Genomic DNA, 24,077 nt, shown 5'->3' on the forward strand with positions numbered 1-24,077 from the left:
AGGGGCATTCTTCTTACCAAACCACATAACCTTTGTTTTGGAGGTGTTCAGAACAAGGTCAAGGGTAGCTTGTTGGAAAGCTTTGTTGTAAAAGCATTTAAAACAAAATCTGGGGAGGGGCCAGCTGAGTATAAGACTATCATCTGCATATAAATGGATGAGAGAGCTTCCTACTGCCTGAGCTATATGAAGTCCCATTGCTTTAGGACTTGGTCAGGTGGTTTAAGCATGTCCTAGTTTAGGTCACCTAGCAGGACAAATTCAGACTTAGTGTAAGGGGCCAGGAGAGAGCTTTGGGCAGGTAGGGTACAGGCGGGTGCTGATGGAGGACGATAGCACCCAGCAACAGTCAAATATCTATTTGAAATTTTAATATTTAAAACCAGCAAATCAAATTGTTTGGGGACAGACTTGGTGGAGACAACCGAGCACTGAAGGTGATCCTTGGTAAAGATTGCCACTCCCCAACCTTTGGAAGATATGTCTTGCTAAAAAAGGTTATAACAAGAAAAGGTTAACATCAGTTTTCAAAACACTCTTCCTTACCCACGTCGCAGTAATGATCATATATCATATATGCATAGTCAATTTAACTATACATTAATGTACATACTACCTAAATTGGGCCGACCAATAACTGCTCCCGCACATTGAACTAAAATAAATATTTCAGATATCTGCATCTGAAATAAATAGTGCTTCACCTTGAAAGAGTACAGGCTCCGCTCAACTGATAACTGCTAATGTGTGTTGGTGTACTGTAGATGAAAGTGAATCTTGGCTTGTGTTGACTTCTCGGTCATTTTCCATGATCATGTTAACGATTGCTGGATCAGACGTAGAGAGGGAGGGGCTTATAAAACGGAGAATTGCGTCGCTTACTTCACCAGTTTGTTTCCAAATTTCAACCATCGCCTCGAATTACTTTGACGCCTCTACTATTTTCTTGTTGGGAAAAAGGTAAATAGTACGCCTATTTAATCCATATATTGTTTTGGTTAACGTTGTAGGCTATAGTCATTATGAAATTACATTTAAAAAAGAAGGTACGAGAGATAAATAGAGGTTCGTTTTGAGAATGCGCAATCGACACGTTGAACTAAGATTGAAGCCTAATATAATAACCTTCTGTCTTTACGGTTACTTAGTAGTAATGGAATTTAGCTACAAAAACTGTACAACAAATCAAATTTGGCTACAACAATAGTTAACTTCGTATCCTCTGCCCCGGTGTGTTTTGTTGGTGGTTCACTGCTGTGGCGAGCAATGGATGTCGCAGTCTGGTAAAGTAAACTTTCAGTCAAAATGCTATAAGGCTTCTCACGTAGTAATCGTTCCAATATCTATTGTTTTTTTCCCACATTGTTATTTTGTGTCCAGTTGTCATATTAATTAATAGCAGGCCTACATAGCTAATGCAGATAATTAGATGTGAATTGAACTAATCTGAAACAGGAAAGCAAAAAAACAAAATGTTTTTATGAAGCTGTCACGCACTATTAGAACCAACATTATTTTTATGAACCATAGCCTAAATTACTGACCATTCTGGATGCTAATCGAGCACAAAACAGGGGATTTTTCATGTTTCCTAATGAAATCCAATGAGATTACATTTACCCCAGATTTGAACGCATATAGTGTTGCGCACTAAACTATTGAAACAAATGTGGTTTTATGGTGTAATGTTAATCTGATGCGGAAAAAGGCCTTTCACTGTCAGCAAGCCTGTGATTCTCAACTGTTGATCAGACATCACACCCTTGTGAATTTATGAGTAATATTTTACTGGACAGTTTCTATATGTTCTTATGTGTGTTGACTCACTTTTGCCTTAGGTGACAATTAAAATGTTCCCCCACACATCAACTGATTCCTTTCATTGACACTCTTTAAAACATGTTTTTACATCAACTGATTACTGGCCTACCCGTCAATATTTTCCTTTCATTCATACATATTCTCAGCATACCATGCCAGTTTTCTGTCACCATTGACACAATAAAATGTGAGCCGAGCTAAACCCACTAGGCCTAGACGATGCAGCAACAAGCGATAACCTGAAACTATATCACACTATTTGTAATAAAGTTATTTAATGTCTCTGGTTCAAATGGATTTTTCTTTGTGTTGATCTAGGGACTTGATACGGACTAACCATGGGTGTCGAGGGGGGAATGAAATGTGTGAAGTACCTGCTCTTCTTTTTCAACTTCATCTTCTGGGTGAGTAATGCAGATGGAAGTTTGGAATCCCGACTGGCTAGGATGTGCTGCTTCTGTCCTGTGACGTCTGTTAAGTGTTAACTTGTGGCTCTAATACAGCTCAGCATCTGGATTGATTGTGAAATGCCTCTGACACTTGGTTAAACCATCTCATGAGTAATTCGGGGAGTTCAGTTCCTCAAACTGCTGCAGAACAATTCCATGGTTACGTAATTACGCTGAGATCAGATTTGTCAATGAAAAATGTATACCAAACAAAACCCCTGTATTTCAGAGTTTAACAAACCAAAGAACTCTATGCACTTGGACTACTTTTAATAATTTCCACTGAACATTTTTACAAAAACACATTTACAGGAAGAACTGTACAGATACCAAATCTTTGTAACAGAATAAAACTGAGGGAGATTAGACTAATTCTGAAAGTTGATGTGGCCATCAACCATCAACTTTCAGATGAGACTGAATTAAGATGATGATTAATATTGACTGCTATTGATGTAAGATATTACTAGGTCTTTCAGAGTTTATTCAGAAGATAACAGCTCTATAAATATTATTTTGTGGTGCACGACTCTCTAGTTAAATACATTTACATGATTAGCTCAGGTAATATTAATTATGGACAAATTATTTGATAGAATAGCATGTCATATCACTTAATCCGGCATAGCCAAAGACACGACACCGTGGTTAGATTCACAAGAAGTTAATCTTTAAACCAATGTAAAATATGTTTTGTTTTCTGAATTTTTATAATGAGTATTTCTGTATTTGAATTTGGCGCTCTGCAATCTCACTGGATGTTGGCCAGATGGGACGCTAGCGTCCCACATACCCTAGAGAGGCTAATGATGGTGTTGGAGTCGTGTTTGGCCACGCAGTTGTGGTGAATGGAGTACAGGAGGGGACTAAGTACACACCGCTGAGGGGCCCCAGTGTTGAGGATCAGCATGGCAGACGTGTTGTTGCCAACCCTTACCAGCTGGGGCTGGCCCATCAGGAAGTCCAGGATCCAGTTGCAGAGGGAGGTGTTTAGTCCCAGGGTCCTTAGCTTAGTGATGAGCTATGTGGTGTAGTCAATGAACAGTATTCTCACATAGGTGTTCCTTATGTCCAGTGAGATTGCGTCATCTGTGGATCAGTTGGGGCGGTATGGGAATTGGAGTGGGTCTAGGGTATCCGGGAGGATGCTTTTATCAGCCTTTCAAAACACTTCATGGCTACCAACGTAAGTGCTATGGGGCTGTAATAATTTAGGCAGGTTACATTTGCTTCCTTGGCCACAGGGATTATGGTGGTCTGCTTGAAACATGTAGATTTTACAGACTCTGTCAGGGAGAGATTGAAAATGTCAGTGAAGACATTTGCCAGTTGGTCCGCATGTTTTGAGTACACGTCCTGGTAATCCGGCTTTGTGCTTGTTGACTTTTTAATTTTTTTTTAAGGTCTTGCTCACATCGGCTAGAGCATTATCAGTCATCCACAACAGCTGATGCTCTCGTGCATGCTTTGGTGTTGCTTGTCACTGGACAGCTCACGTCTGGGTTTCCCTTTGTAGTCCGTAATAGTTTTCAAGCCCTGCCACATGAAAAGGACTCAATTTTAATACTGTCTTGACGCTTTGCTTGTTTGATGGTTCGTCTGAGGGCATAGTGGGATTTCTTATAAGCGTCCGGATTAGTGTCCGGCTCCTTGAAAGTGGCAGCTTTTGCCTTTAGCTCGATGCGGATGTTACCTGTAATCCATGGCTTCTGGTTGGAATATGTACGTAGAGTCACTGTGGGGACGATGTCATTGATGCATTTATTGATGAAGTCGATGACTGAGGTGGTACTCAACCAACTCGATAAGGCCATAAGCAAACAAGAAAAGTGGCACTCCTATGCAGGCATACTTAAATCAGTTACCAGCATGTCACATATGCAACCAGAGGGGGAAAAAACAACCATCTTTTCTCCACACATGCATACATACAAAGCTCTCCCCTGCAAATCGGACTATAATTCTATCCTCCTGATTCCTGCTTACAAGCGAAAACTAAAGTAGGAAGTACCAGTGACACTGAATACGTAAGTGGTCAGATGACGCAGATGCAACCGGACTGTTTTGCTAGCTTAGACTGGAGTAAGTTGCGGAATTCATCCAATGGCGTTGAGGTACTCCTTATGACCTTATCGAGTTGGTTGAGTGCGGTCTTAGTGCCAGCATCGGGCTGTGGTGGTAAATAGACGGCTACGAATAATATAGATAGTGTCGTCTACAGCTTACCATAATGTACTCTACTTCAAGCGAGCAATACCCTGAGACTTCTTTAATATTAGACATCGCGCACCAGCTGTTATTGACAAACCCCCACCCCTCGGTTTACCAGACGTAGCTTCTCTGTTCTGCCGGTGCATGGAAAATCGCGCCAGCTCTATATTATCTGTGTTGTCGTTCAGCAACGACTCGGTGAAACATAAGATATTACAGTTTTTAATGCCCCCTTGGTAGGATAATTGTAATACATTTTATTTTCCAATGATTGCTTGTTAGCCATTTAGAACGGATGGCAGTGGGAGTTTACTCGCTCTCCTACGGATTCTTAGGCAAATGATGGATTTGGACCTGTTCCCGGGAAGGCAGTATATCCTTCTCGTTGGATTTGTTAAAGGAAAAAGCATATTCCAGTTTGTGGTGAGTAATCGCTGTTCTGATGTCCAGAGGTTATTTACGGTCATAAGAGACGGTAGCAGCAACATTATGTTCAAAATAAGTTACAAATAACGCAAAAAAAACAACCAACAAAATAGTAGTTGGTTAGGAGCATGTAAAACATCAGCCAACCTATTCGGCACCATCTTAAAACCAGCATATCAAGATTCGGATATGGACCTCTGCCAAGAGAAGCATATCTGGAATCAATATAGCTTAATCTATTGAATGTGCTGAGAACACATGCAATGTATTTGTCACCATGCAACATCCTATTTTCTCCATATCTCAGGATATTGAACAAGTCCATATCCTGCCATAGGAAATGTCCATGTGTGATATTCGGAGTAATCCCAATATCATGTGTGTAAAGGAGAAAGGAGGTGTGGTGGGGAGGAGGAGAGGGAATCGGAGGCTAAAAGTGGAGTCTGAGTCTTGTGACCATTTCAGTGTTATGACAATATCATGTGACTTGTTCACTGATACAAAGCGTTCGTGTGGAAAGTTAAGATCGCTGGTCTAATCCCTTACTGTGTAGATTTCCAGACTAATTCTGGGTCTTCTCTCTTCTTGAGAGAAGGCATGTACATAGTCAATGGTAGGCTTCGACGGGGCCTCCTATGGTAGGTACACCTATAGCTCATCTACTTTATCACTGACCTCAACCCAGAGTCTCTTAGTGGTGTCAGTGGACTGACTGAATTGAATGCTCTATCAGAACATAGCAAAATCACACTACTACTTGAACAGAGCTCTGCTCAATCATGCAGCATCAACGCCAAATGAACTGAATAATATTAAGAAATGCTATAGATGGAAGAAAAGTAATGTGGAAATCTACCAAACAACATTCAATCCATTCAAGACCATTTCCTGAGCAAAATATTTCACTGTAATAGGCAAGGTAGAAACTTGGCAGTAGAAAACCTAAACAGTATATTTGACCTCTCAGCTTCCATATCAAATCTAAAAATCTCAAATAGAAAACTGAAGAAAATTAACAATGATGAAGAATGGAAAAACCTAAGAAAGCAATTGAGAAACCTATCCAACCAAAAACAGGGAGCCAGAACCTGAGCCTACTTCTTAACTATGGTCAATCAATAAAACAATACAGAAATACAGTACGGAACAGAAGGAACCGCACGTCAGAAATCAGCTCAATGTAAATGAAGAATTCATAGACTTTAACCACTTCTGGGAAAATTGGAAAACATTTATCTATCCAAAATGGAGGTGTATGGATAAACCTCTTCTCCAGTCTTTGTGGCTCTATAACCAAAGAACAGCAAAAACATATACATGATCAAATACAAATCTTAGAATCAACTACAGTTGAAGTCAGAAGTTTATATACACCTTTGCCAAATACATTTAACTTTTTATGGCTGCAGGGGCAGTCTTGAGTAGCTTGGATGAGAAGTGCCCATATCAAATGGCCTGCTCCTCAGTCATAGTTGCTAATATTTGCATATTAGTATTGGATAGAAAACACTCTGAAGTTTCTAAAACTGTTTGAATGATGTCTGTGAGCATAACATAACTCATATTGGCAGGCATAATCCTGAGTTGAAATCAAAACAGGAATTCAGAAATCTGAGCTTGTATGTATTCACCAGAGTCCCCAATGAAATCCCCTTGATATGAATGATGTTGCACTCCCTAGGGGTTCCACTAGATGTCAACCATAAATATAAATTAATATGAGGCTTGTATGTTGTGGGAGTGAATGAGAGCAGAATATATCAGATGTCCATCAAGCAGCCATTTTGTGATTGCATTTTTTCTTCATGGTAGTCACTTGCGTTCCATTGCTCACGGAGACAAGAAGGAATACTCCGGGTGGAACTTTTATTGAAGCTATATGTTAACATCCTCATGATTGATTCTGTACTTAGTTTGAAATATTTATTTGACCGGTAATAACACTTTTTTAGAGGTTTTTGTCCAATATAACGCTGAACAGAAGGTATTTGGACATAAATAATGGACATTTTCGAACAAAATAAACATTTCTTGTGGACCTGGGATTCCTGGAGTGCTTTCTGATATAGATCATCAAAGGTAAGGGAATATTTAACATGTCATTTCTTGTTTATGTTGACGCCATCTTTGCGGCTGTGGTGTTTTTACTTTTGAGTGCGGTCTCAGATTATTGCATGCGTTTCTTTTTCCGTAAAGTATTTTTGAAATCTGACACAGCGGTTGCATTAAGGAGAGGTATAGCTATAATTCCATGTGTATAACTATATTATCATCTACATTTATGATGAGTATTTCTGTTGAATGATGTGGCTATGCAAAATTACTTGATGTTTTTGGAACTAGTGAATCTAACACGCCAATGTAAACTCTGATTGTTTTATATAAATATTAACTTTATCAAACAACATGCATGTATATGGTAACATGAAGTCCTATGAGTGTCATCTGATGAAGAGAAATTCAACGTTAGTGATTAATTAATCTTTATTTCTGGTTTTTGTGAATGCTATATTTTGCTGGAAAATGGCTGTGCTTATTGTGGTTTGGAGACCTAACATGATCGTTTGTAGTGCTTTCGCTGAAAAGCCTATATGAAATCGGACACTTTGTTGGGCTTAACAATGAGAATAGCTTTAAAATGATATAAAACACATGTATGTTTTAGGAATTGTAATTATGAGATTTCTGTGGTTTGAATTTGGCGCCCTCTATTTTCACTGGTAGTTGTCATATCGATCACGGTATCGGGATTGCAGCCATAACAGGTTAAACTCAGTTTTTCACAATTCCTGACATTTAATCCTAGTAAACATTACCTGTCTTAGGTCAGTTAGGATCACCACTTTTATTTTAAGATGTGAAATGTCAGAATAATTTATTTTATTTCTTTAATCACATTCCCAGTAGGTCAGAAGTTTACATGCACTCAAATAGTATTTGGTAGCATTGCCTTTAAATTGTTTAATTTGGGTCAAATGTTTCAGGTAGCCTTCCACAAGCTTCCCATAATAAGTTGGGAATTTTGGCCCATTCCTCCTGACCGAGCTGGTGTAACTGAGTCAGGTCTGTAGGTCTCCTTGCTTGCACATGCTTTTTCAGTTCTGTCCACAGATTTTCTATATGGTTGAGGTCAGGGCTTTGTGATGCCCACTCCAATACCTTGACTTTGTTGTCCTTAAGCCATTTTGCCACAATTTAGGAAGTATGCTTGGGGGTCATTGTCCATTTGGAAGACCCATTTGCGACCAAGCTTTAACTTCCTGACTGATGTCATGAGATGTTGCTTCAATATATCCATATAATTTTCCTCCCTCATGATGCCATCAATTCTGCGCAGTGCACCAGTCCCTCCTGCAGCAAAGCACCCCCACAACATGATGCTGCCACCCACGTGATCACGGTTGGGATGGGCTTCTTTGGCTTGCAATCCTCCCCCTTTTTCCTCCAAACATAATGGCCAAACAGTCACTATGGCCAAACAGTTTTATTTTTGTTTCATCAGACCAGAGGACATTTCTCCAAAAAGTATGGTCTTTATCCCCAAGTGTAGTTGCAAACCGTAGTCTGGCTTTTTTATGGTGGTTTTGGAACAGAGGCTTCATCCTTGCTGAGCGGCCTTTCAGGTTGTCTATATAGGACTCGTTTTACTGTGGATATAGATACTTTTGTACCCGTTTCCTCCAGCATCTTCACAGGGTCTTTTTGCTGTTCTGGGATTGATTTGCTCCTTTCGCACCAAAGTACGTTCATCTCTAGGTGACAATGTGTCTCCTTGCTGAGCGGTATAACGTCTGCGTGGTCTCATGGTGTTTAAATTTGCGTACTATTGTTTGTACAAATGAACGTGGTACCTTCAGGCGTTTGGAAATTGCTCCCAAGGATGAACCAGACTTGTGGAGGTCTACTTTTTTTGTGGCAGTCTACGTCAAAAGATTTTTGAGGTCTTGGCTGATTTCTTTTGAATTTCCGATGATGTCAAGCAAAGAGGCACTGAGTTTGAAGGTAGGCCTTGAAATACATCCACAGGTACACCTCCAATTGACTCAGGCTAATTGACATCATTTATCAGAAGCTTCTGATATGACAATTTTCTGGAATTTTCCAAGCGGTTTATAGGCACAGTCAACTCTGTGTGTGTGTGTAAACTTCTGACCCACTGGAATTGTGATACAGTGAAATAATCTGTCTGTAAACAATTGTTGGAAATATTACTTGTCATGCACGAAGTAGATGTCCTTAACCGACTTGCCAAAACTATAGTTTGTTAACTTCTTATGGCTACCATCCCGTTAACGGGATAATGTCATCAACAACCGCTGAATTGCGTAGCGCCACATTCAAATAATATTACTAGAAATATTTTTATTCATGAAATCACAAGTGCAATATAGCAAAACACAGCTTAGCCTTTTGTTAATCCACCTGTCGTGTCAGATTTTGAAAAGATGCTTTACAGCGAAAGCAATCCAAGCGTTTGTGTAAATGTATCGATCGCTCGACAAAACATTATGTACACCTAGCATCAAGTAGCTTGGTCACAAATCAGAAAAGCAATCAAATTAATCGTTACCCTTTGATCTTCGGATGTTTTCACTCATGAGACTCCCAGTTACACAAATGTTCCAAAAATATTATTTTTCATATCCAAAATACCTCTATTTGTTTGGCGCGTTATGTTCAGAAATCCACAGGAAAGAGCGGCCACAACACAGACAAATTCCAAATGGTATGTATCCGTAATGTCCACATTTTTAATAATCAATCCCCAGGTTGTTTTTAAAATGATATAATCGATAATATATCAATCGCAACTGTCTTTTTCAGTCGGAGAGGGAATGGCCATGGCTGCCCAAACTCTGTTACGCAAACAAAAGGCTGCTGGGACCCGGACATACAATGACGCGATGTTATCTTTCTCGCTCATTTTACAAAATAAAAGCCTGAAACTGTCTAAAGACTGACACCTTGAGGAAGCGATAGGAAAAGGAATCTGGTTGATATCCATTTAAATGGAGCAAAGGCGGCTATGGAACATGAAGTTTTCAAAATAGAAGCCACTTCCTGTTTTGATTTTCCTCAGGGTTTCGCCTGCAATATCAGTTCTGTTATACTCACAGACAATATTTTGACTGTTTTGGAAACTTTAGTGTTTTCTATCCAATAATAATATGCATATATTCGCAACTGAGACTGGGGAGCAGACTGTTTTATAGTTTGGGCAACTTATTCATCCAAGCTACTCAATACTGCCCCCCCAGCCATAAGAAGTTAAGAAATGTGTGGAGTGGTTGAAACACTTCGGTTGGTGTCATTAAAACTAGTTTATGTAAACTTCTGATTTCAACTGTATTAGGCTCCCAGAACCCACTGGATTCTGCAATTACATTGAATGAACTACAGGACAAAAATGCAAACCCTCCAATCCAAAAATGCCTGTGGTGTTGATGGGATCCTAAATTTAAATGATAAAATAGACAGACTACAAATTCCACTTGGCTATATTTAAACTCTTAATATCCTCAGCTCTGGCATATTCCTCTATCTGGAACCAAGGACTGATCACCCAATCCACGAAAGTGGAGACAAATTTGACCCCAATAACTACCATGGGATATACGTCAACAGCAACCTTGGAAAAATCCCCTGCATTATCATTAACAGCTGACTCGTACATTTCCTCAGTGAAAACAACCTCGGCCAACAGCTCCGCCCCCCCCGCAGCTCCTCGCCCAAGCCTCTCCAGGTTCTCCTTTACCCAAATCCAGATAGCAGATGTTCTGAAAGAGCTGCAAAACCTGGACCCGTACAAATCAGCTGGGCTTGACAATCTGGACCCTCTATTTCTGAAACTATCTGCCACCATTGTCGCAACCCCTATTACCAGCCTGTTCAACCTCTCTTTCATATCGTCTGAGATCCCCAAGGATTGGAAAGCTGCCGCAGTCATCCCCCCTCTTCAAAGGGGGAGACACCCTGGACCCAAACTGTTACAGACCTATATCCATCCTGCCCTGCCTATCTAAGGTCTTCGAAAGCCAAGTCAACAAACAGGTCACTGACCATCTCGAATCCCACCGTACCTTCTCCGCTGTGCAGTCTGGTTTCCGAGCCGGTCAAGGGTGCACCTCAGCCACACTCAAGGTACTCAACGATATCATAACCGCCATCGATAAAAGACAGTACTGTGCAGCCGTCTTCATCGACCTTGCCAAGGCTTTCGACTCTGTCAATCACCATATTCTTATCGGCAGACTCAGGAGCCTCGGTTTTTCGGATGACTGCCTTGCCTGGTTCACCAATTACTTTGCAGACAGAGTTCAGTGTGTCAAATCGGAGGGCATGCTGTCCGGTCCTCTGGCAGTCTCTATGGGGGTGCCACAGGGTTCAATTCTCGGGCCGACTCTTTTCTCTGTGTATATCAATGATGTTGCTCTTGCTGCGGGCGATTCCCTGATCCACCTCTACGCAGACGACACCATTCTATATACTTTCGGCCCGTCTTTGGACACTGTGCTATCTAACCTCCAAACAAGCTTCAATGCCATACAACACTCCTTCCGTGGCCTCCAACTGCTCTTAAACGCTAGTAAAACCAAATGCATGCTTTTCAACCGGTCGCTGCCTGCACCTGCATGCCCGACTAGCATCACCACCCTGGATGGTTCCGACCTAGAATATGTGGACGTCTATAAGTACCTAGGTGTCTGGCTAGACTGCAAACTCTCCTTCCAGACTCATATCAAACATCTCCAATCGAAAATCAAATCAAGAGTCGGCTTTCTATTCCGCAACAAAGCCTCCTTCACTCAAGCCGCCAAGCTTACCCTAGTAAAACTGACTATCCTACCGATCCTCGACTTCGGCGATGTCATCTACAAAATGGCTTCCAACACTCTACTCAGCAAACTGGATGCAGTCTATCACAGTGCCATCCGTTTTGTCACTAAAGCACCTTATACTACCCACCACTGCGACTTGTATGCTCTAGTCGGCTGGCCCTCGCTACATATTCGTCGCCAGACCCACTGGCTCCAGGTCATCTACAAGTCTATGCTAGGTAAAGCTCCGCCTTATCTCAGCTCACTGGTCACGATGGCAACACCCATCCGTAGCACGCGCTCCAGCAGGTGTATCTCACTGATCATCCCTAAAGCCAACACCTCATTTGGCCGCCTTTCGTTCCAGTACTCTGCTGCCTGTGACTGGAACGAATTGCAAAAATCGCTGAAGTTGGAGACTTTTATCTCCCTCACCAACTTCAAACATCAGCTATCTGAGCAGCTAACCGATCGCTGCAGCTGTACATAGTCTATTGGTAAATAGCCCACCCTTTTCACCTACCTCATCCCCTTACTGTTTTTATTTATTTACTTTTCTGCTCTTCTGCACACCAATATCTCTACCTGTACATGACCATCTGATCTTTTATCACTCCAGTGTTAATCTGCAAAATTGTAATTATTTGCCTACCTCCTCATGCCTTTTGCACACATTGTATATAGACCCCCCCTTCGTTTTCTACTGTGTTATTGACTTGTTAATTGTTTACTCCATGTGTAACTCTTTGTTGTATGCTCACACTGCTATGCTTTATCTTGGCCAGGTCGCAGTTGCAAATGAGAACTTGTTCTCAACTAGCCTACCTGGTTAAATAAAGGTGAAATAAAAAAATAAAAATGTACTGAGCAAATGTCAAATTGGCTTTTTACCAAATTACTGTACAACAGACCACGTATTCACCTTGCACACCATAATTGACAAACAAACCAAAGGCAAAGTTTTCTTATGCTTTGTTGATTTCAAAAAAGCTTTCGACTCAATTTGGCATTAGGGCCTGCTATACAAATTGATGGAACGTGGTGTTGGGGGGGGTAAAAACATAAGACATTATAAAATCCATGTACACAATTTATTTTATTTAGCTAGGCCAGTCAGTTAAGTACAAATTCTTATTTACAATGACTGCCTAGCCCGGACGACGTGGGGTCAATTGTGCACCCTCATATGGGACTCCCAATCACAGTCGGTTGTGATACAGCCTTGAATCAAACCAGGGTCTGTAGTGACGTCTCTAGAACTGAAATGGAGTGCCTTAGACCACTGTGCCACTCGGGAGCCCACAAACAACAAGTATGCGGTTAAAATTGTCATTTTTTCCCCATAGGGACAGGGGGTGAGACAGGGATGCAACTTAACACCCACCCTCTTCAATATATATAGATATATACGCCAATTCGTTGATATATATATATATATATATATATATATATATATATATATATATATATATATATATATATATCAACGAATTGGCGAGGGAACTAGAACAATCTGCAACACCCGGCCTTACCGTATTAGAATCTGAAGTCAAATGTCTACTATTTGCTGATGGTCCTGTCTCCAACCAAGGACGGTGTACAGCAGCACCTAGATCTTCTGTGCAGATCTTGTCAGACCTGGGCCCTGACAGTAAATCTCAGTAAGAGAAAAACAGCAGTGTTCCAAAAAAGGTCCAGTTGCCAGGACCACGAATACCAATTACATCTAGACACCATTGTCCTAAGAGCACACAAATGATACATACGTAAACATTTACCAGATTGACCTTCTCCTGTAACATACAGGATATATATGTAACACAGGTAAGCTCCTTACTACACAGCTACCTTCCACCAAGCTGTGAAATATCTGAGCGACAATGCAAGAAGGGGTTTCTATGCCATCAAAAGAAACATCAAATTCGACATACCGTTTAGAATCTGGCTAAAAATACCTGAATCAGTTATGGAACCCATTGCCCTTTATGGTTGAGGTCTGGGGTCTGCTCATCAAATTCACAAAATGGGACAAACGCCAAATTGAGACTGCAATTTTCAGCAAAAATATCCTCTGCGTTCAATGTAGAACACCAAATAATGCATTCAGAGCAGAATTAGGCCGTTACCCGCTAATGATAAAAATCCAGAAAAAAAGCGGTTAAATTCTACAATCACCTAAAAGAAAGCGATTCCCAAACCTTCCATAACCTACAGAGAAATTAACCTGGAGAAGAGCCCCCTAAGCAAGCTGGTCCTGGGGCTCTGTTCACAAACAGAGGACAGCAACACAATTAGACCCAACCAAATCATGAGAGAACCGAAAGGTAATTACTTGACACATTGGAAAGAATTTACAAAAAAACTGCGCAAACTAGAATGCTATTTGGCCCTAAACGGAGTACAGTGGCAGAATGCCTAACCACTGTGACTGACCCAAAATTTAGGAAATCCTTTGTGTACAGACTCCGTGAGCATAGCCTTGTTATTGAGAGAGGCTGCTGAAGACAGACCTGGCTCTCAAGGGAAGACAGCCTATGTGCACACTGCCCACAAAATGAGGTGGAAATTGAGTTGCACTTCCTAAAATCCTGCCAAATGTATGACCATATTAGAAAAACACACTTCCCTCAGATTACACAGACCTACAAAGAATTTGAAAACAACTCCAGCTCAAATAACCTCTCATATCTATTGGGTGAAATACCACAGTGTGCAATCACAGCAGGATGTGACCTGTTGTCACAAGAAAAGGGCAACCAGTGAAGAACAAACACCATTGTAAATACAACCTATATTTGTTTGTTTTCTAACTATTTGCACATCATTACAACACTGTATATAGATAGACATTTACATTTGAATTGTCTTTTATTCTTTTGGAACTTTTGTGTAATGTTTACTGTAAAACAAAATGTTATCTATTTCACTTGCTTTGGCAATGTAAACATATGCTTCCCATGCCAAGAGAGACCCTTAAATTGAGAGGGAGATTTCCCTCCTCCTTTTTGGGTGTTTTAATAGCACAAAGTTCATTTAATTTAGTTTTTACATGATAATCTTAGTGAGTGATGTGTTCTATTTTTATTTTTTAATTAAAAATCTTTTTAAAAATTGTATTGACATGTGGGCCTACATTTAGTGTCATGGCCTCTCTCCTGTGTTATCATGTTTGTCTGTGTACCTACCTCTCTACTATATCAAATCTAATTTTATTTGTCACATACACATGGTTAGCAGATGTTAATGCGAGTGTAGAGAAATGCTTGTGCTTCTAGTTCCGACAATGCAGTAATAACCAATGAGTAATCTAGCTAACAATTCCGAAACTACTACCTTATACACACAAGTGTAAAGGGATAAAGAATATGTACATAAAGATATATGAATGAGTGATGGTACAGAGCAGCATAGGCAAGATGCAGTAGATGGTATTGAGTACAGTATATACATGTGAGATGAGTATGTAAACAAAGTGGCATAGTTAGTGGCTAGTGATACATGTATTACATAAAGATGCAGTAGATGATATAGAGTACAGTATATACGTATACATATGAGATGAATAATGTAGGGTATGTAAACATTATATTAGGTAGCATTGTTTAAAGTGGCTAGTGATATATTTTACATTTCCCATCAATTCCCATTATTAAAGTGGCTGGAGTTGAGTCAGTGTGTTGGCAGCAGCCACTCAATGTTAGTGGTGGCTGTTTAACAGTCTGATGGCCTTGAGATAGAAGCTGTTTTTCAGTCTCTCGGTCCCAGCTTTGATGCACCTGTACTGACCTCGCCTTCTGGATGATAGCGGGGTGAACAGGCAGTGGCTCGGGTGGTTGTTGTCCTGGAGGGCAGGTAGTTTGCCCCCGGTGATGCGTTGTGCAGACCTCACTACCCTCTGGAGAGCCTTACGGTTGTGGGCGGAGCAGTTGCCGTACCAGGCGGTGATACAGCCCGACAGGATGCTCTCGATTGTGCATCTGTAGAAGTTTGAGTGCTTTTGGTGACAAGCCGAATTTCTTCAGCCTCCTATATAGAAACCAGGCAGCGAATAATCCTAATCATAACCCATGTCAAGTATTTACATTGGGGTTACCAATGATGAAAGGACCAAAGTGGGGGCTGGATGTACCTAGATAAAACATTTTTATATATATATATATAAAAAAAAATGTTTTATGGCAATGACTTCACAGAACTGACCTGCCATTGTGGGAAGAAGTAGATTTTGTTGGGTTCTTCCTCCTGTATCTTGAATCACAACTTTAATTGATGATTATCCATAATGGTAGCATCCACGATTGTGACTCAAATTACACAACATTATTCAACATTCAGTTCCTATTGAGCAAAGCACAAACTGGAAATGCATCCAACAAGTTTGTAGAGTCACAAGCTTGATGTAGTCATTGCATGCTATGAATATGGGACCAAATACTAAGGTTTTGACTTTAAATTTGTCCAAATACTTCTCTTCAAATGGGGGGAGAACTAAGTACTAATTTTCAAATGACTACCATCTCTTTTAAAGTAAAGATGCAGCAAATGTGACTACATGGTTACCTCAATGTATTTTCTCGTTTGTGACCTTGATCCATATTAGTTCATTTGAATGCTAATTTAGGACCCAGTAACCTGACTGGTTCCAGCATTCCTGAGTGACAAGGGGTTACTAGAAGTTGCTCTGGGTCTGAATGCTATTCTGAACTCATTACAGGACCTGAAACATCTTTTGATTGAGACTGGGTTAAGCCAGGATCTGATGTACATTAATCTTACATACACTTTAGTACTTTCTTGCCATTTTAAAATTATGGCCTCTTACAATAACAAATGTATAATTCAGTTGTACAGATTATGAAATTGTCTTCACATGCTTTGGTTTAGACTAGGATTCTATTCACATATTTCAAAACGTTTGAATATCTTATGTTGTACAATGGTTGTAGAAAACCGTGTGTGAAAATGTAAATTTGTGACTTCTAATCATGTACTCATCTCTCCGTTTCTTTCTCTCTAGCTGTGTGGTCTGACTCTAATAGTTCTGGGAGTCTTGGTTCAGGTGGCTGTCCACAACACCGTAGTGATCAATAATGTCTCAGCCTCGTCAGCCCCCATTGTCCTCATTGTGGTGGGGGTCGTTGTCTTCTTCATCGCCTTTTTCGGCTGCTGTGGAGCCTGGAAGGAGAGCTACTGCATGGTCACCATGGTATGTTCACGTGTAACATGACACGCATGATATAACCTCTATGCAGTAGAACTGCTGCATAGTGGTCACCATGATATTCCAAACAAAGTGTTGTATACACGTTTGATCTTGTGTCCACATAGGGCTGTGGCGGTCATTCAATTATGTCGGCTGGTGGTTTATCAAGCAAATAACTGCCGGTCTCACAGTAATTGACTGTTAACTAACATAAACACATTTAGCATCTCCTGGCTTCTCCACACAGCCTGCAGACCATAGGAACATCTACATTTTTTAAGTCTAATAAATCCATGTAATATAGCCTACACCTTCACAATAAATCCATTTATTTCAGACGGGTCTAAACTTTATATGAAGAAAATGTAGTCTATTTCAGAAGAACAGAATAGCGTACTCTGATTTGTCCTTATGTTAGGCCCTGATCTGGCTATGCCATTTGGCTGTGGGCTACACTAGTTAATTTAGCAGATGAGATTTGCTTATAATTCTGTGGCATTTTATAGTATGAAGAATATAATTGAACATAGCTGAATAAAATAGGAAGCATACTTTCTCCAAACGATTTGAGGGGTTAACAAAGCGACAGGTCCTCGTATGCTTAATTTAGAGATTTATTTCACTTTAGTTGTGATAAAAACGCTGGGCTATATGTTTTAGATTTTCAAATCATTGTCAGGCTGCATGATGTGACTGATTTGAAAAAAGGTGCATGAAAAGTTGCTCTGCTTAGTTTTTTTGTGTGCAGGCTGTACACATTTCATCACTCTCATTGACAGTTTTGACAAGCACTTGATAATGCCTCAAATTTCACGGCGGCATCCCCTTTGTGAGGATGTAACGACCCGCCGCCTTTTGCGGCCTGTGGCTGTTGTACCCTTGGGCTGAATATAATCATAATTCCCTTCTCCCGTCTGCGTGTTCCGAAGCACCTCACTCGCATGGTTCTCTCAGATTTTTCAATACTTATTAGCCAATGCCCGTCACGTGATCGGGTCTTTCTCACAGGCTACAAGTGATACAAACCTTGACGCAGTCAACTCTTTCTCACGCAATTGCATAGCCTATAGAGATGTTGCGCAACATGAGCTCATGGGCTTTCATGATTTTCAAATACCTTTGCATTAATGTCCGAGTGATTAGGGACAGCAGGGTAGCCTAGTGGTTAGAGTGTTGAGCCAGTAACCCGAAAGGTTGCTAGATCGAATCCCCGAGCTGACAAGGTAAAAATCTGTCATTCTGCCCCTGAACAAGGCAGTTGACCTACCAGGGAAAAGTGGGTTGTCACTGTAAATAAGAATTTGTTCTTAACTGTCTTGCCTCGTTAAATAATAAAATTAGAGGGACCGTAGAGTGCTAAAGTACCAAGCAGTACATTTGCTTGGAAAAGCCTAATTACCTTGACTAAACCGTCACATGGAATTTGACTGCCATCATGACTTGTGAACGCCGGTGTGGCGGTAATACGGTCACCGTAACAACCCTATGTCCACATACGTTTGATCTTGTTTTGGAAAAGTAGTCTGAACCAACTGGTTTGACAATGCATCTAGGCAACATTTAGTCTAGTGAATATAATTTGTTCCATAAAGACGATAAAATGGATTTTGTACATGAAAAGTACATGACGTGGACACCCCTTCAAACTAGTGGATTCTGCTACTTCAGCCACACCCCTTGCTGACGGGTGTAAAAAAATCGAGGACACCGCCATGCAATCTCCATAGACAAACATTGGCAGTAGAATGGCCCTACTCAAGAGCTCAGTGACTTTCAATGTGACACCTTTTTATAGGACGCCACCTTTCCATCAAGTCAGTTTGTCAAATTTCTGCCCTGGCCAACTGTTAGTTCATGTCCTCGGTTACAGCTGTCCTCCATTGCAACACTCACTACAGAGTTCCAAACTGCCTCTGGAAGCAATGTCAGCACAATAACTGGAAGCCATTTAATGTGTTTCCATGACCGAGCAGCTGCACACAAGCCTAAGATGACCATGCACAATGCCAAGCATCGGCTGGAGAGGTGTAAAGCTCAAAGCCATTGGACTCCGGAGCAGTGGAATCGTGTTCTCTGGAGTGATAAATCACACTTCACCATCTGGCAGTCCGACAGACAAATCTGGGTTTGGCGGAAGGCAGGAAAACGCTACAATGCATAGTGCCAAATGTAAAATTTTGTGGAGGAGGAATAATGGTCTGGGGCTGTTTCATGGTTCGGGCTAGGCCCCTTAGTTCCAGTGAAGGGAAATCAACGATACAGCATAAAATGACATCCTAGACAATTCTGTGCTTCTAACCTTTTGGCAACAGTTCGGGGAATGCCCGTTCCTGTTTCAGCATGACAATACCCCCGTGCACAAAGAGCGGTCCGTACAGAAATGGTTTGTTGAGATTTGGTGTGGAATAATTTGACTGGCCTGAACAGAGCACTGACCTCAACACCATCGAACGAACACCTTTGGGATGAATTGGAACACCGACTGCAAGCCAGGCCTAATCGCTCAACATCCGTGCCCGACGCTCTTGTGGTTGAATGCTGCAGGGCCTTGCTTCCAATGTTCCAACATCTAGTGGAAAGCCTTACCAGACGAGTGGAGGATATCGCAGCAAAGGGAGGACCAACTCCATTAATGCCCATGATTTTGGAATGTTCAAGAGCATGAGTCTACATACTTTTGGCCATGTAATATATTTTACAATAGCTCAATCTAAATCCTTATGCATTTTTTGCTTATTTGTTTAAATCCTTTAATCTTCCAAAAATAGCTAATATTTTTCATTTGTATGTTTTCTCCCAAGTTCTCTCTCCTTCTGGGTCTGATCATTATCACGGAGATTGGTGCGGCCATCGCTGGATATGTCTTCAGAGGCAACGTGAGTATACTCGTATTTCAGGCAGCTTTTTTATTTTTTACATGTCTAATAATCTATACTGTAACGTATGTACAGTCTACACCTATCAACTTAATTTTGTAATTACACAAGTTAACCATGTTTTTATTTATTTAGCTGACAGTCATTGTCCATGAGAGTCTCAATGACATGGTCACCAAATACAGCAACGGCACCGACGAATTCCAGAAGGCCCTGGATAACCTGCAGATTGATGTTGGTATCAACCATTAAGTATTGGTAGATGCTAGATCTATATACTTTGGAACAAAAGAAACAATTGACATACACTAGCTAGTTTTCCATCCAATTGGAGATTGGTTTTCATACGAATATTCAAAAATCTGCATAATGACAATGTACACACTTTTATACCAAATTGACTTGTTGCAGATAAAAGGCTGTGCGTGAGGACGTAGTGCACATAAATACATTTTGCGGTTAAATTCCCCAAAGTAAAAAGGTTAAATGGGTTTCCATCACATTTTCAACTCTACTGATATTTTCTTCACAATTTTTGTGCCCAATCTGGTATTGGCACCTGTGCTCTAGCCAACAGCTGGCATGTAGTGCGGTTATAGCCTACATGAGATTATTACGCACAAGTTTATTTGTTTGTCAAATGACAGCCAAGCATCAACGATCACCAGAATAAGACCCTCAATATTTATTGGAAAGGAGCATCAAGCTCATCACATTGCACATTCACTAGCCTGTGAAGTTCATCATAATTAATTTCATCTGTAGCTGAATAAACTGCATGCTTTCCCAACGAGTCATAGTTGGAGGACCACAAATGCCATCGCATGACTCCAAGTTTACTTCGAATTGATGGTTATATAAATATTTCCGCATTAAAGCATTTCCACTGACATTTCATGCTAATTCATTTTACCGTTTTTGTCGAAGTTTGGAAAGTTTACCGACAAATGTTATGTTTCCATCAGGACTGTCATTACATTTTTGTTGAGCCAACGTACTTTACTCACATAAAAAGTTGGATGGAAACCTGCTTACTGACACTTGGGACGCCACCTTCAGGGGAGTTGCAACATACTACTGCAAATCTAGACATTTTACTGCACTCGATCCTGCATCTTACATTTGTCGTAATGTGAAGAGTTTGCATTCTGTGTGTCTTTATTTGCTTAATTTGGCACCTTGTGTAACATGACTATCTTGTTAGTGTCTACTATGCCACGATGTTTATCTTGTCTTTATCTTCTGTTGACATTGAGGAATATCCTGGCCTGATCCGGTCTGTTTCCCCCGTTGAACTTACTAACCTTACTACCTAATTTTGCTGTTGTCTCTTCCTCTATCTGGCTTTCCCTGTGTACCTTTCATGTTTAAACTCATTCTCAACCTTCTTGCTGTTCTTCATCCAGCTGAAATGCTGTGGAGTGATCAATGCCACTGATTGGAGAGGCAACTTTGGGCCTGGCACAAACTCTGTGCCAGACTCCTGCTGTGTCAATGACACCGCTGGCTGTGGTCAGGGGGCCATGGAGGATTCAAGTAAGGTGCACCAGATGGTAAGGTTCAACCCAGTGGTTGATTTGTTTGTTTTTTGCGTGAAATGAAAACACCAATTCATCCAAGCAAAAAGACCTCCAGAACAGTGTATTGGAGTCGGGAAATACATTTCTCTGATTGCTATCTAGGGGTGTCAGACTGTTGTGGAGGAGCTGTTGAAGAAGAACATCATGTGGGTCATTGTAGCGGCACTGGTGATCGCTTTCTTGCAGGTAGGAACAAACAAAACATATACATTTGCACAAATCCTGGGCTCAGAAGACTCATAGATTGTAGATGCTAGTTCAACACACACACAGTGCCTTTGGAACATATTCAGACCCCATGACTTTTTCAACATTTTGTTAGGGTACAGCCTTATTCCTCAATCTACACACAATACCCCATAATGACAAAGCAAAAACTTATTTTTTCATGTTTTAAATATATAGCAAATACAAAATTGATCCCATTTACATAAGTATTCAGACCCTTTACTCAGTACTTTGTTGAAGCACCTTTGGCAGTGATTACAGTCTTGGATGTGACTGTACAAGCTTGGCACACGTGTATTTGGGCAGTTTCTCCCATTCTTCTCTGCTGATCCTCTCAAGCTCTGTCAGGTTGGATGGGGAGTGTTGCTGCACAACAATTTTCTTGTCTCTAGTAGATGTTTGATTGGGTTCAAGTCCGTGCTCTGGCTGGGCCACTCAAGGACATTCAGAGACTTGTCCCAAAGCCACTCCTACGTTTTGGCTGTGTGCTTAGGGTAAGTTGTCCTGTTAGGTGACCCTTTGCCCCAAGTCTGCTCTGGAGCAGGTTTTCATCAAGGATCTCTCTGTACTTTGCTCTGTTCATCTTTCCCTCGATCCTGACTAGTCTCCCAGTCCCTGCTGCTGAAAAACATCCCCACAGCGTGATGATCCACCACCATGCTTCACCGTAGGGATGGTGCCAGGTTTCCTCCAGACGTGACGCTTTGCATTCAGGCCAAAGAGTTCAATCTTGGTTTCATTAGACCAGATAATCTTGTTTCTCATGGTCAGTCTTTTTAGGGGCCTTTTGGCAAACTTCAAGTGGGCTGTCATGTGCCTTTTCAGTGAGGAGTCTCTTCCGTCTGGCCCCTCTATCATAAAGACTTGATTGGTGGAGTGCTGCAGAGATGGTTGTCCTTCTGGTAGGTTCTCCCATCTCCACAGAAGAACTCAAAAGCTCTGTCAGAGTGACCATCGGGTTCTTGGTCACCTCCCTGACCAAGGCCTTTCTCCTCCGATTGCGCAGTTTCGCCGGGCGGCCAGGTCTAGGAAGAGTTGGTGGTTCCAAACTTCTTCCATTTAAGAATGATGGATGCCACTGTTCTTGGGACCCATGCCGCAGAATTATTTTGGTACCCGTCCCCAGATCTGTGCCTCGACACAAACCAGTCTCTGAACTCTATGGACAATTCCAAGGCTGCAACACATAGCTGCAGCCTTGGCAGCAGCTAATGGGGATCCATAATAAATATAATCAAGTTGTAAAAACATCTCAAAGTTGATCAATGGAAACAGGATGAAATTTTGAGTTTCATAGCAAAGGGTCTGAATACATATGTAAATATGGTATGTTTTTTGTTTTGAGTAAATTTGCAAACATTTCTATACCCGTTTTAACTTTGTCATTCTGGTGTATTGTCGATTTGCTGAGGAAATGGTTATATTTAAATTCATTTTCGAAAAAGGCTAATGTAACAAAGTGGGAAAAGTCAAGGTGTCTGAATACTTTCCGAAGGCACTTTATTTATTTAATATATATTATACTAACTGATTTTGTGTGTTTTCAGATCATGGGCATCATATTCGCCTGTATGTTGATGAGGGGCATTCGCAGTGGCTACGAAGTCATGTGATCATTCTGCCAATGAGGGGAGTGGCTCAGTCCGCTGCTCTCTTATGTCAAATTATGTTCCAATATTTGTGATTGAGAGTAACATCTCTCATTTCTTTACAAATGTCTTATTCTCAATGTAAACACATAACAGGTGACTTTGCATTGAGGCCAAAATGTAACTTGCCAAGAATATCAATGTTGAGTCATTTTGAGAAAATTATGTATTTAAATAGAGCAGCATTCTGAAATTGGAGTTTGCACTTGTTTTTGTTGACTCACATTTTTAACTTTGATTTTATCAACATTTTTCTACTCAATATTTTTTCCTGATAAATACATTCTAGTCTAATGTTCTTGCTGATTCACATTAAAGATTTCACTTAATGTTTCACCTTTGTTGATTGACTCCAATGTGCTCTAGTGTTGTCGAAGTGGAACATTCTTTGTGGCTCCTCACTGAGTCTACACTGAACAAAAATAAACGCAACATGTAAAGTGTTTTCATGAGCTGAAATAAAAGATCCCAGTAATGTTTCTTTGGCACAAAAAGCTAATTTCTCAATGTTGTGCATACATTTGTTTACATCCCTGTTAGTGAGCATTTCTCCTTCACAAAATAATCAATTCAACTGACAGGTGTGGCATTTCAAGAAGCTGATTAAACAGCATGGTCATTACATGTGCGTGCACCTTGTGCTGGAGACCATAAGGCCACTTTTTAAAATGTGCAGTTTTGTCAGTTTTGACTTGTGGGCAAATGCTCACCTTAGGTGGCCACCTGGAGAAATGTGATCTTCAGATTCCCGGTTTCAACTGTACTGGGAAAATTGCAGACAATATGTATGGGCGACTGGTTTGCGGATAACATTGT

At 40.8% G+C, this 24,077-nt stretch overlaps 1 protein-coding gene across 1 annotated transcript; it reads left to right on the forward strand.

Annotated features, from left to right (window-relative positions):
* The first annotated feature begins 819 nt into the window (after positions 1–819).
* On the forward strand, positions 820–23,740 carry LOC109908200 (CD63 antigen). The gene is made up of 8 exons (XM_020506747.2): positions 820–960; positions 2,140–2,225; positions 16,743–16,931; positions 19,730–19,804; positions 19,940–20,038; positions 21,211–21,357; positions 21,487–21,570; positions 23,160–23,740. The coding sequence occupies exons 2-8, from the start codon at positions 2,160–2,162 to the stop codon at positions 23,223–23,225; spliced, it is 726 nt and encodes a 241-aa protein (XP_020362336.1). The 5' UTR covers positions 820–960; positions 2,140–2,159; the 3' UTR covers positions 23,226–23,740.
* Positions 23,741–24,077: the final 337 nt, after the last annotated feature.

This window comes from Oncorhynchus kisutch, linkage group LG17, assembly GCF_002021735.2.
Source record: "Oncorhynchus kisutch isolate 150728-3 linkage group LG17, Okis_V2, whole genome shotgun sequence".
Lineage (NCBI taxonomy): Eukaryota > Metazoa > Chordata > Actinopteri > Salmoniformes > Salmonidae > Oncorhynchus > Oncorhynchus kisutch.